At 46.2% G+C, this 14,348-nt stretch overlaps 1 protein-coding gene across 13 annotated transcripts in view; it reads right to left on the reverse strand.

Moving 5' to 3' along the window:
• Window positions 1–14,348, reverse strand: part of CDC14B (cell division cycle 14B) — a 146,015-nt gene that overhangs the window by 19,108 nt on the left and 112,559 nt on the right. For 5 of the 13 annotated variants that reach the window (XM_033236662.1, XM_033236657.1, XM_033236656.1 and 2 more), the window contains one exon: window positions 10,918–11,034. The exons of 1 other annotated variant lie outside the window; for it this stretch is intronic. In XM_033236662.1, coding sequence (XP_033092553.1) covers window positions 10,918–11,034 — 117 coding nt within the window. Of the gene's footprint in view, window positions 1–1,112; window positions 4,784–10,917; window positions 11,035–14,348 lie in introns of those variants that run through there. 7 more of the 13 variants (XR_004443306.1, XM_033236663.1, XM_033236666.1 and 4 more) reach the window with 4 other exon arrangements.

Raw genomic sequence — 14,348 nt, forward strand, 5'->3', positions numbered from 1 at the left:
AGCCCCCTGGGAGGAACAGACATGTCTCGTGGTTTCATCTCAAGCACTGCCTCCAAGCCAGCCCCTTGGCAGCACTCAGGGACTTCACAGAGCAGCGTGGTGGCGCCAGCTGCCTGGGCTCTAGCGGCCTCAGGGGAAGCCATGGAGGGACAGGGAGAGGCCACAGCTCCCACAGAGCCAGGGTCTGCAAACACACAGTCTGGAGGGTCATGTGTGGTGGGGAGTCGGGAGAGGGGTGAGAAGGCCGGTCTCTGGTTTTTTACTTTGGACACTTGTATCCCAGTGTGAATTCAAGCACAGCTCCTTGGGAGAACTGGATAGAACTCAACAGAACACAGGGTCTTGAGTCTCAGCAGTAAGTTGTGTATGAGGTATGGACAATGGGCCCTTGGGGTCCTGCCTGGCACCAGAGGCAGGGCAGGTAGAGGGCACGGGGGCTGGCGTCTGGGGTTGGACCGCAAGCTGGGGAGGGTGCTGGGGCCGGTGCTGCCTGCCCTTGGCAGGCAAAATGCCCTGCAGGATCCCAAGGGCCTGACTGACTTGAGTCTTATCCTCAGAGGTCTCCAGAAAGTCAAAGCTTTGTGTGGTGTGAGCTGGTGCTGGGGTGTGAGGAATGGAGGAGCGCCTCCAGTTCACCACCTTACCCGACAGAAGGGGGCTGGACTAACTTCCAGATTCAAACGCTAAAGCCCTAACCCCAGCCCCTTGAGATGTGGCTCTATGTGGACACGGGGCCTTTAACGAGGTGATGAAGTTACAACGAGGCCATCGGTGGGCCCCAATCCAATCTGACTGGTGTCCTCTTGAGGGGAGTGGAGGGGAAGAGGCACCAGGACCCCGCAGGCACCAAAGAGACGCCCCGCAAGGAGGCAGTGCCTGCAAGCCCAGGAGAGAGGACTTTGGAGAAACCAAGCCCGCCCACAGCTTGGTCGTGGACAAGCAGCCTCCAGAACCGTGAGGAAACGAACTTCTATGTCAGCCATCCAGTCTGGGGTATTCCATTATGGCCGTCCTAGAAGACTTACACAGACGCCGGGTTACCTCTGCTTTATGTTCTAACCCACTGCCTACCAGAATTCAAAATGCCTGGTAAGTAGCACAGTAAACAAAAAGGCTGTTGGGTTAATACTTTTAATTACATGATTGTAATTATACAATTTCCACTATTTGATATTTTTTATAAAACCAGTTACAACTCACAAGATTTTCCAATGTGACAATATGTATCAAACTACACACATATGCAAAGTTTACAGGCCATTAGGAAGCTTTATCTTAAAAATACCTTCAGGAAAATAAACATTCATTCAACCAGTTCTCTTGGCTTTAAAAAATATGATTAGAAATATACACTGTAAAAAAAAAATCAAGACAATGATTGATCAATACTGATCAGTTACATTTTACAACTTTTAATAATCTGTACATGAGTGCAGGTTAGATAAAAGTCTGCAAATGATTACTAGAAAACTGCAGTACTATCATCGGATGAACACGTCTGCTGACAATTCTACCAGATAATTAAGGAGGTAATTTCCTACACAGTATAGGTGAATTGTCCAGTCTTTAAACACATCTGGAGTCATCTCCGCTCAGTGACGTGGAGAATACCCTGATGTGGGGAAATGGAAGGGCAGCAGCTCGCCTCTCCAGGGCAGTTTCAGCGGGAGAGAACATTTCAAGGAACAATAAAATAGGTTTTAAAAGTTGCTTTTGATGAGCACTGCTTTCCAAAATGCAATACTGATTCTTTTTTTGAATGTGGAAAGAGAAGCCATGTTAAGAACAGACATCCAATGAGCGCACTGCCTCTGTGGCTCGGAGGGTGCCGGGAAAAGGGAAGGCCTCAGGACAGCCCTTGGGCCACGCACAAGCCCAGGCCATCGGCGGTGGGCACCCTGGCCTCACGACAATGCTTGGGAACTCCTGTAACACTCGCCTGGGCCCGAGAGAGGTAGCAATCACCCTGTGAGAGGGCTGGAGGGGAGGGGAGGAAGGAGGTGGGGGCAGGCTAGGGGCATCAAGCTCAGAACAGGGGAATTGTGGAGGCCGCCAGAGCCCTGCCGCGGGCCGCCGGGAAGCACTGGCCACGCCGGCCACTCCGCTGTCACGAGGCGCCGCTCCCCACCAAGTTCTATAACAAGCCAAGTCCGTCCGCACTTCTAGGAACCCAGTTTTGCAGATGCTCTTCCTCCGGACCGTCCCTGACTCTTGATAATTTTGAGTCCCCAGAAAGCTTCAAGGGCACCTAAAAATATGCGCTGCTAATTTTAATTCCATTGCAAACCGTCCCGGTGTACTTTCAGGGCTATTTAAGGCTCTAAAGTTAAGGGAATCTCTCCATCAGACACAGTTTCATGTTCCATAGCAACAAGGTCTTCTGTAACAAGGACTCTAAGTCAGAATCCCAGAAGATTCTGGGTGTTTGTGGTTTCAGTTGGGGATGAGGGGAAGCATCCACTCTCGTTCATAGCAGGAAGAACTTTCCATCCCTCAGACCGCCACTTCCTGGATTCTAGAGACGTCCCCATAAGGTAACACTGTTGCTCTGCACACCATCCCAAGTCATTTGGTTATTACAAGGAAGGCTTCTTCACCAAATCACAAGGTTTCTATGACGAATTTCAGTGAACCAGTTAAACAGAAGGATTTTTAGAAAGAGCCACAGTGATAGCAATTGTAGGTGGAAACTTGAGCAGGCAACATGAAGAGGCAGTTTATACAATGAAAAGGGACTGTGGTCCCGCTGACACCCGTCCTTTTCTTGGACGAAACACCAGGAGGCTTGTTCGCCGTGAGGGAGACCGTACTCTCAAGAACTGTGGCGCCTACATTTACTTGTTCTGACGGGACGAAAAGCCAGACTAAGAAGGGATCAGATGGAAGCGTGATTTTCACAACTACCTGGATTATTATTTATGGAGCGGATGGCCTTAAAAAGGGTAAGGGGAAGAAGAGGTGCCCTGAGAATTCAATGCTTTATGCATGGCACAGTTTGAATATTTACATTATCTCAGCTCAAAACAGCAAAAGGAATGTACCTCCTCCCACCCACATCTTCTTGAAGAGTGGTCTTCCCACAGCCAGGGGGGTGGTTGTGCCATTCATTTCCAGGGACAGAAAACCACTGTTTTTCTGTGATCCAGTCCCCAGTGTTGAAAAGCTGGCCTGACCCCACCCCATAGTGCCTGGCAGGGAAAGAGTCGCTTGTTTGGCTGAGAACACGGCATCTTCCGTCTCTCCTGATGCCGGTTACTTTCACACTTTCTTCCAAGAAAGTGCACCAAAATGGAGGCACTGCCTTTCAATTCCTTCCTGCATTAAAGACTTTAACTTGTTTCTTCCAACTGCTTTAATTTCTTGAAGTTTTGTGAAAAAGGCAGCTTCTTAAAATGGAGTTGCCTACTAGATCTGGCGCACGCCTTGTGGCTTAGGAGGGCATTTGCTTCTTACTGCCTGTCAACATCTCGGCCCTCCATGCTCCCAGCACAGGCAAAAATGGGTTAACAATCATTAAACCACCCACTTCTTGTGGAAGGAACTGAGGTGAGTACTAAATATTCTTTTATTTTGGCCCCCCCCCGCCTTTTTTTTTTTTTTTTTTTTTTTAGCAGCAAATCCATTCTGTTTCTGTAACTGCTTCATGGCACAGACTCTGCTGTGTTCCAGTAGGGTAGGGGAGAAGGCACTCTGCAGAGTTACTAGTTGTGTTCCCTAACCAAAGGCAACAGTGAGATCCAGAAGCAGATCATTGTCACTGAGATCGCAGGCTGCGTCAATGGCCTTAGGCTGATCTCATAAGAGAAAAAAAAAAAAAAAAAAAAAATCCAATGTTACAGAGAAGGACTCTAAAAAGCGGTTAACTCTTTTTTAAGCCGACATGATTTGGGATTGCTGTTTCCAAGGGGAATAACTGCCAGTGTGTTTCTTCCATGCAGGGAAGGAAATAGGATTTTAATTTGTATGACTGGCACCAATGAGCAGCCTCCCAGTTCTTCAGTCCCTAAAGGACAGAAAAAGGGATGACTTGCAACATCTTCCAACTCTGAAGTCAGTTTCTCCTCCTGAGTCTTCTAAAGCTACCATTAATATTATCTTGCAAGTTTTAGGTTACCAAGGTAACCACCTGGTCTTACAACATGCAACAGTATTTAAATGTGGTTTTCACAGATTCTTGTTAATAAAGCACTCTTTGGTGGAAGACAAGCAGCTTGGGTACTTAACAGAGTTAACATTACAACAGTATTACAAATAGGTGAAGATGATTAAGCCAAATAGTATCAAATTATAGAACGTACCATCTCAGTAATGCCTTTTGTATCTTTACAAATTTTGACACAGGGTCACAAGGTGAACAGAAAATAAATACATAAAAAACCTCCATCAGATCCTCAATTCTTCTGAAGGCCAGCAACTACAATGATTGCCATCACAGAGACACACGTGCACCTCAGAGCAGCCAGCTCCCTGGGAACCAGAGGGCTGGGTATTTACACCTGAGACTAAATTTACAACAGCATTTTTGTCGTTCAGCTTGAGAGCTGGGCCCTTCTCTGAGTCCTTCGCTTGCACCCAAACTCAAAGTTCATTATCGAAACTCCAGCGGACACTTTCTCCATTGATCAACTTCTTAGGTGGAAAGCAACTAAGGCTTCTGCAATTTTGTTTTGTTTTCAAATTGTGCTAATTTCTGTTGCAGTTTTCAGTTCCTAGAGTCTTCCTTCAGCTCTGGTCACAGGTTTTTACTTAACGCAAGACTGTTTTAGTCCTTGAAATGGAGAGACTACAGGGGGAAAAAAAAGGATTTTTACCATGACGTTTACACAGCGTCCACAGGCAGTTATCAAAGACAAGGAGGGCAACATAATAAAAGTGCTGACATGCTAAAAAGTATACTCTTGCTGTGAGTTTCTAATGACAAATACTTTGGAGAAGACAACACAATATCAACCACAAAGGAAAGACAAACAGGAGAAAGGCAGGGCAGAAAAAGGTTCAGTTCTGCAAAAAATAGAAATTTAAAAAAACCAATACAAGTAAATAGAAATCATAAAAGACGGACGGGCAGAGGCAGCAGGGCCAGGAAAGTACCATGATGCCGCCAGGGGCACGTGCTGCAAAGCACTCGTTCTCCTTCCTTCCCTCTGAGGAACCAGGCTGGGGGAGGAGCAGGCAGAATGAAAAGATAGACAACTGTTACTGGGTTATTTCAAAAGCCAGAATTTGGTCACAGAAAAAGCTCTGGCACCTAAGCGGTTTCCAGCGCCGCCAAGCACAGGAGACACCCCACGGGCTACCTGCCTCCGCACTCCATGATTCTCCTCCTGCCTCTCTTTCTCCTTCCCCAGTTTATGACGCTACACTTCCAGGTCAGTAACAACTCTCAGAAAACAAAACCAAGAGAAGAGTCAGAAACACCACTCCCAATCTGGAGGGCCCCGCCTGACGCTGCTGCTGCGTTCTTCAAGGAGGAGCGTTTGAATCGATCGTTTCATTTGCAGAGATCCCAACAGGGCACTGAGCCAAAAGATCCAGGTCAGCTGGTGAGACAAGTGGGAAAATATCTGGAATTTCAAAGGATCACTAATATTTTAAAAGACTGGAGAGAAACAGCATTTTACCAAGAAACACTTAGGGACAACCTTCTGGGACTCCTCTCCTGATGGACTTTGGAGACAATGGCAGTAGCCAAAAGTCAACGCCCAGAAGCAATGGAACAGGCACCCAGATCTGAGGCTCTGAGGGTCAAGAGGCAGTGGCAAGTGTGACACCGGCAAAGCCACCCAAGAACACTGAAGAAGTCAGAGGTCCCAGATGCAGCTGCTCCCAACTGAAGGGCTCCTGAAAACATTCGTGGTTTTAGAGGCTAAGGAAAGAGGCCGGGCGCGGTGCCTCACATCTGCAATCCCAGGACTTTGAGAGGCCGAGGCAGGTGGATCACCTGAGGTTAGGAGTTCAAGACCAGCCTGGCCAACATGGTGAAACCTCATCTCTACTAAAAATACAGAAAAAATTGTTTAGCCACACGTGGTAGTGCACGCCTGTATTCCCAGCTATGCAGGAGGCTGAGGCAGGAGAATTCCTTGAACCTGGGAGGTGGAGGTTGTAGTGAGCTAAGATCGCACCATGGCACTCCAGCCTGGGTGACAGAGTGAGACTCTGTCTCATTTAAAAAAAAAAAAAAAAAAGAGGCTAAGGAAAGAAGCTGAGCATTTCTCTCCCCAACCCCAGCAACATGAAGAATTAGGTACAGAGCACCCCAAAGTCCGGACCTTAGGTTTGGTTTGGCAGCTGCAGCAGAAAGTAATGGCTCCCAGTGATGCAACTCAAGAGTTAAAGTAACTTGTACATGACGATTTCTTAGAAAATGAATGAGGTTATCATTTTAAAAAAAGAGCCTGCCCAAAAGAAACTGCAGAAGCTAACAAACACGCACTGGCGGAAGGGCTGCAGAAGACATGAGTGAATGCGAGCAAATGAGGCGGCTGCAGGCTCACTCGGAGCACGATGAAATTTCCAAGACTGTTCTAAGACAGCTCTTCAGAGAGGTCATGTGAGAACACTGAAAACAGGCCAATTCAACGGAGCCAATTACTCACTGGATTTATTAATTCTTAAAAGAGAAAGGTTAGCATGGATTTATAGCTCTAACAGGAAGTGGGAAGTGGAGAAGCTCACTCGCCTCCCTCTCCAGACTCGGGGAAGGGAATGAGAAGGCGCCACAGAGAGCCCTGGCAGGACCGAGGGCCACACAGGCTGCCTGGCGGCCGTCCCAGACCTGTGGTCACATGAAATTCAGGTTTTGATGGGGCACAGCTTCAAGTGGATACACGAGGGGACAGGCATCTTCTGTGAGAAACTGCGGCACCTTTCCCCAAAGACAAACAGTGAAGACATCACTCCTATTTTTTCAGCTGCTGCAAGTAATTGCTCTTTTGACGTTTTTGAAAAAGTTCCCCAAAGCTGAAGAGCCTCTCAGTAAACCCAAAAATCAAAAGCACCAATTAAGTGCAAAGCGAGTTTGGGTGGAGTCTTCATCCTGGATGCCAAGGAACATGAAAATGGAAGGTCAAGTTCCTATGCGCCACAGAGATGATGACGAACCAGTAGGAACTGGCAACCCTGGTGCCTTGCAGGTAGGGATGAAAGGACCCCAAAAGGGTGCTCCATTTTTTTTTCTACTGCTGTTTAAAGATTTCACTCAATACTTTAAATTTATTCAAATTTAGCTCATACTATTGTGCCCAGAATCAGACCATGCACCAACATACTAACTCCCTCATTACCCTCCAACCAGAAAAGAATACGATTCAGTAGGATATTATGAACAATATTCAGTAGGATAAAAGCTCCAGGCTACAGCTTGGCTGACTCCAATTCTTAAAATCTATACATAATTTATTTGCTTTTCTTTTGTAAGCTGCAGGTAGATAACAGGTAAGGTGATGTGAACACAGGCCGAAGCCCCAAAAGAGGCACAAAGAAAGAACCCGCTTAGAGGAAGGTGAGCCCCAGCTAATCCTCACTGTTAGGCTCCTTTTGCTCTCCACATCATCTCTGAAAGTCCATGCTGGAATTTAAAGGAAGTCTTTTTGGTTTTCAGAACTATCCAAAATTCCTGGAAACTGCTTTGGGCCATTTCAACATTCAGTCCCGATCACTGGCTCTGAAATCTCCCTTAGGACCCTCACATCATCCCTTCCAGGGGCCTCAGGCAGATGCGTGCTGCAACCAGGAACCACTTCTCCAGAGAGGCAGGAGTTCAGGTCACCAGAGTGACATGGACACGCAACAAGACCTAGACAGAAAAACAGAGGCAGGACCAGCCCTTCCTCCCTCAAAGGAAGACGGTATGACCTGGCAAACACCGGCCAGGCTCCCGGGCTCTACTCCTCTGTAACCTAGAAAGCATAATCTAAAACAGCAAACAGCAGAATTAAATGTGCAAGACACACTGGGCTATAATAAAAACCTGAGCGGCCAGGCGTGGTGGCTCATGCCTGTAATCCCAGTACTCTGGGAGGCTGAGGCAGGTGGATCATTTGAGATCAGGAGTTTGAGATAAGCCTGGCCAAAATGGTGAAACCCCATCTCTACTAAAAATACAAAAATTAGCCAGGTGTGGTGGCACATGCCACCCACAAGTAGTAATCCTAGCTACTTGGGAGGATGAGGCAAGAGAATGGTTTGAACCCGGAAGGCGAAGGTTGCAGTGAGCCGAGATAACACTATTGCACCCCAGCCTGGGCAATTCCATGTCAAAAAGAAAAAAAAAAAAAAAAGCCTGAGTACTCATGCACTCATACCTAAAAAGGATATGCCCCTTCAAGACATGTCAAAAATAACTAATTAACTGTCATCAACGACAGGCTTTTTATTTGATTTTTTTTTTTTTGAGACGGAGTCTTGCTCTGTCACCCAGGCTGGGGTGCAATGGCGTCATCTCGGCTCACTGCAAGCTCTGCCTCTGAAGTTCAAGTGATTCTCTAGCCTCAGCCTCCCGAGTAGCTGGGATTACAGGTACCCGCCACTGCACCCAGCTAATTTTTGTATTTTTAGTAGAGACGAGGTTTCACCATCTTGGCCAGGCTGGTCTTGAACTTCTGACCTCATGATCTACCTGCCTCGGCCTCCCAAAGTGCTGGGATTACAGGCATGAGCCACTGCACCTGGCCTGAATTAATAGTGTGGCTCACCTAAAAGTGTCAGTTAAAACACTCCCATTTCCCTTCATTTATTGTAGAAAAATTGGAAAATAAGATGATAAAAAAGAAAAAAAAATCCCAACTGTCCCACCAACCAGAACTTTTATTAGTATCATAGCATATTTTTCCTTTGTCTTATTTCTATACATATAGACACTTATTCATCTATAAATATAGATGTATTGTAGGTATATAAATATTTATACATCTCTATATTCTATACATACATAGTATACTTACACTTACAAAATTAGAGTCATACTTCAGAATTGTTTTTTTTTTTTGAGACAGAGTCTTGTTCTTTCACCCAGGCTAGAGTGCAGTGGCGCGATCTCGGCTGACTGCAACCTCCACCTCCCATGTTTAAACAATTCTCCTGCCTCAGCCTCCCAAGCAGCTGGGACCACAGGTGCCCGCCACCACATCCGGCTAATTTTTGTATTTTTAGTAGAGACGAGGTTTCCCCATGTTGGCCAGGCTGGTCTCGAACTCCTGACCTCAAGTGATCCACCCACCTTGGCTTCCCAAAGTGCTGGGATTACAGGCGTGAGCCACTGCACCCGGCTCATACTTCAGAATTGTTATGCATGGCTCTTTTCACTCACTGCTTCGTGTACTAAACTGTATGACTCCCAATTCATTTGGCATAATGTAACAATCTTGAGCCCATTTCCTGTTTCTCACTGTTAGAAATAACACTCTGCCGTTGCTCCAGTGCACCTAAATCTTTGACCTTTCGTCAGTATTTCTCTAATATTCTTCTCAAGTAGAATCAAAGAGTAAAGAAATAGGAATATTTGGTACATTTCTAATGAAAAATTTTAAATCCTGGAATCATGCATCAGTGATTGACAGTCCTCAGATCCTCAGGCCAGGGCACTGCTGCGTCCTCATGTGAGTGTAAAGTGTGCAGTAAGGTTGTACAAAACAAACAGTGAAGAGGAAACACGCCAGAGCTGAACGAGTCTTCCAAATGCAAAGCACACAGAGCTCCCAGCTGTGCCAAGGGTCTCTCGGGAGACTAGCTGCTTTGCACTGGGGACTAATTTCACACTGATAAGGCCCCGAGGCCCAAAGCCTCAGACACACAGGGCAGGGAAGCTGAAGAGAAGCGGGGCACGCGTGCAGGACATTTTAAAGTCTGGTTCTGATTATCTTCAGGTCGCTCGTGTCTATTAGAAGAGATCGTTTTGGCCGGGTGCGGTGGCTCACGCCTGTAATCCCAGCACTTTGGGAGGCCGAGACGGGCGGATCACGAGGTCAGGAGATCAAGACCATCCTGGCTAACACGGTGAAACCCCATCTCTACTAAAAATACAAAAAAAAACTAGCCGGGCGCGGTGGCGGGCGCCTGTAGTCCCAGCTACTCGGGAGGCTGAGGCTGGAGAATGGCATAAACCCGGGAGGCGGAGCTTGCAGTGAGCTGAGATCGCGCCACTGCACTCCAGCCTGGGCAACAGAGCGAGACTCCGTCTCAAAAAAAAAAAAAGAAGAGATCGTTTTTACCAGGAGAACAGAAACAGGACTGCATGGGCTGCCAATACCAGGCAAAGATGAAAAGATGCCCCCTTCTACTCCTGAGCCATCTATCCCCACTTCCACTCCTGGGCTATCTAGTCTCTCTTCAAATGGGATCTGTTATCAGAAAACTTTAAAAATGACATGTCTACTTCATGAGAAATGTCCAAAGACAACAGAGTCACTGACGTGGTCATAGGACACCTTGGTTTTGCGAAATTTTGCCTCCACTTACTGAAGACAGTGCTGACAGTGAAAGAACGAGTGCCTCGCGTGTGGGCTGTGGCCAAGAGGACAAAGAGTCACTAGGCAGAGAAGGATCCTCAAACTCTCTGGAGTTATCTCATGTCCACCATCACACTCACTTGCAGCTAATCGTCCAGCAATGATGCTGCGTCTGATATACACCTAGAAAGATGTCCTCCAAGTCCTGACAGCCAGCTTTGGAAATTCTTAATTTAAAAACTTTCCCATATCATGACCCAGAGACCATATTTCCAGTGTTGAGAATTACTTCTGAAATACAAAACAAAAGCCTACATTAAAATGGTCCAGATTTTCTTAGATAATGAACAAGTAACACACAGACTCTACTTTCTCCTAATTTCATGTCAATCGCCAGAGGTAGGGTCCAAATATTAAAGTGGAAAGCCAATGCTTGCAACTTTTCAGAAGAGTAGGATTCTTTTCTCACCTTTTAACACTGCTTTTCCTTGAAGCAGATCTGGTGGTTCTTTTAGTAATGCCTGCACTGCCAGAAATGTTAGGTTCAGATGTTTTACAGCTCTGAACACTGGATTGAAGAATTACTCTGAAAATAGTTGGAAAAAAATAAGATTACATTCACTGAAACCATTTGCAAATACTTGACAGAGGAAAGTATTTTTGCACTTTAGTGCAAATTATCTTGAGAATTGAGAGGATTTTCCATCAACACATTTACCAAAAAAAGGTGGAACACATGTTTACATCAAGGCCTTTTAAAATGAAGCATCTCATTTCTCTTTGAAGGTTACAGAGATAACCGGAGGGCTTTGCTTCTGGAAGGCGAATGACTTGGCATTTTAAGCAATTCCCACACCAAAGAAATTCACCAGCCAAACAAATCTTTCTGCCCAACAAAAGTAAAAGTAGCTTCTCAGACTTTCAGTCATGAAACAAGACACCATTAAGAAGCCCAAATTCTAAAGAATAGGAACATAAATTCAGGAAATAACTACACAATATTTACTCTTCAAAGCTGTAAGTATGAGTAATAATCCACTAAATCAATACTAATTTTATGTAACATTTCAAAATTTTAGAAAGTGTTTAAGCAAAACATGAGTTTCGTCTGGATTATAACACTTACTAAATCTCCAAGTGCCACTAAAATGAAAGTGAAAACACTTAAATTTTGTAAAGCTTGCCTTAATTAAACTCTAAAAAGCTTGAGAAACTGGTGCCTATGAAAGTAGGCTGCCCAGGAGGAAGTACACGATGAATCAGAAAAGAACGCCCTGAGATAAAGGCCACACGGAATGTCCTTTTAGAGGCAGATGGTCCTTTGACTTTTTTTTCTTTAAATTGTCATAGGGAAAATTGCAGAAGACATTAAAAGATTTTACATGCAATTCTTTTCTTTCTTTTTTTTTTTTGAGACAGAGTCTTGCTCTGTTGTCCAGGCTGGAGTGCAGTGGTGTAATCTCAGCTCACTGCAACCTCCGCCTCCCAGGTTCAAACAATCCTCCTGCCTCAGCCTCCTGAGTAGCTGGGACCATGAGCGCCCACAACCTCACCTGGCTAATTTTTGTATTTTTAGTAAAGATGAGGTTTTGCCATGTTGGCCAAGCTGGTCTCGAACTCCTGACCTCAGGTGATCTGCCCACCTCAGCCTCTCAAAGTGCTGGGATTACAGGTGTGAGCCACCACGCCAGGCCTATATGCAACTTTTTTCTTCAAGAGATAATCAGTGACAAACTAAACAGATATACACACATTTACAGATACCAATTTTTATTTTTCTGAAAGAGAAAACACTGACTTAACAAGCTTTCTTCTCTCCTATTCAAACATAAAGGTGAGAAAGCCAGTAACAACTTATGAGAACCCAGCTCAAAAGAGTAAAAAGAAACCATTACAATGAGTGAGCATCCCACCTCACAGGCCTCAGCTACCACCATGCTGGCTAATATACCAAAGACAGGGCCTTAAAATATGCTAAGATTAATACATTTCTACAACCTTAGCATCACCCAAACCAAAGCATATCCAACACTTAGTGAAATGCTAAACGTCTCATCACTGAAAAAGCAACAAGAGGCTGGGCGTGGTGGCTCACACCTGTAATCCCAGCACTTTGAGAGGCCAAGGCAGGTGGATCACAAGGTCAGGAGTTCAAGACCAGCCTGGTCAAGATGGTGAAACCCCATCTCTACTAAAAATACAAAAATTAGCCAGGTGTGGTGGCAGGTGCCTATAATCCCAGCTACTCAGGTGGCTGAGGCAGGAGAACTGCTTGACCGCGGGCGGCAGAGGTTGCAGTGAGCCAAGATCACACCACTGTACCCCAGCCTAGGCCAAAGAACGAGACTGCATCTCAAAAAAAAAAAAAAAAAAAAAGCAACCAGAGCATAACCTGGAGCTTGTCTGGGCCAGCGGTCTCAAGCCTTTTGGGGAGAAGGGCGGGGCAGTTTTTCCCCATTGTTTCACTTTACTCATGCAGGATTTCTGAGGGCCCCTTGAAACTAGCTTTCTGTCTCACACAGGGATGTGAATCCTGGATAAATCAGCCAATGTTTGGTTCAGAAGTTCTCCTAGAGTGTGATCATCTGATATGTTGCATGTTCTAACACAACAGAAAAAGGAGCTGGGTGTGGTGGCTTATGCCTATAATTCTAGCACTTTGGGAGACCAAGGCAGGAGGATCACTGGAGGCCAAACGTTCGAGACCGGCCTGGGCATTTTAAGCTATTCCTACACCAAAGAAATCCTCCAGCCAAACAAATCTTTGTGCTCAAAAGTAAAAGTAGCTTCTCAGATTTTCAGTCATGAAACAAGATACCATTAAGAAGCCCAAATTTTTAAACATAGTGAGACGTCCTCTCTACAAAATAATAATAATGATAATAATGAGCTGGGTGTGGTGGGGCGTGCCTGTGGTTCCAGCAACTTGGGAGGCTGAGGTAGGAGGGTCACCTTGACCTTGACCTCCCAGGGTCAAGACTATAGTAAGCCATGTTTGTGTCACCGACCTCCAGCCCGGGTGTTTGTGTCACCGACCTCCAGCCCGGGTGATTGTGTCACCGACCTCCAGCCCGGGTGATTGTGTCACCGACCTCCAGCCCGGGTGTTTGTGTCACCGACCTCCAGCCCGGGTGTTTGTGTCACCGACCTCCAGCCCGGGTGATTGTGTCACCGACCTCCAGCCCGGGTGTTTGTGTCACCGACCTCCAGCCCGGTGATTGTGTCACCGACCTCCAGCCCGGTGTTTGTGTCACCGACCTCCAGCCCGGGTGTTTGTGTCACCGACCTCCAGCCCGGGTGATTGTGTCACCGACCTCCAGCCCGGGTGATTGTGTCACCGACCTCCAGCCCGGGTGTTTGTGTCACCGACCTCCAGCCCGGGTGTTTGTGTCACCGACCTCCAGCCCGGGTGTTTGTGTCACCGACCTCCAGCCCGGGTGTTTGTGTCACTGACCTCCAGCCCGGGTGTTTGTGTCACTGACCTCCAGCCCGGGTGATTGAGACTGTATTTATTTAAAAAAAAAAAAAAAAAGAGTGTATATGAAGACTTAATTGTAGGATTAAAGGCAACTATTACCCTGGCTTGTGAATTCTACTTCTAAAAACAAAGGACTATTTTTAAATTCTTTTTTTTCCTTTTTTTTTTAAGAGACAGGGTCTCACTCTGTTGCCCAGGCTGGAGTGCAGTGACACAATCATAGCTCACTGCAGCCTCAAATCCTGGGCTCAACTGATCCTCCCACCTCAGCCTCCAGAGTAGCTGGGACTACAGGTACATGTCGCCACACCCAGCTAGCTTTTTTATTTTCCATTTGATAGAGATGAGGGTCTCGCTATGTTGCCTATGCTGGTCTCAAAATCCTGGTCTCTGTGATTCTCTTGCCTCGATCTTCCAAAGTG

Source organism: Trachypithecus francoisi, unplaced genomic scaffold (assembly GCF_009764315.1).
Source record: "Trachypithecus francoisi isolate TF-2019V2 unplaced genomic scaffold, Tfra_2.0 Lachesis_group16, whole genome shotgun sequence".
Classification (NCBI taxonomy): Eukaryota; Metazoa; Chordata; class Mammalia; order Primates; family Cercopithecidae; genus Trachypithecus; species Trachypithecus francoisi.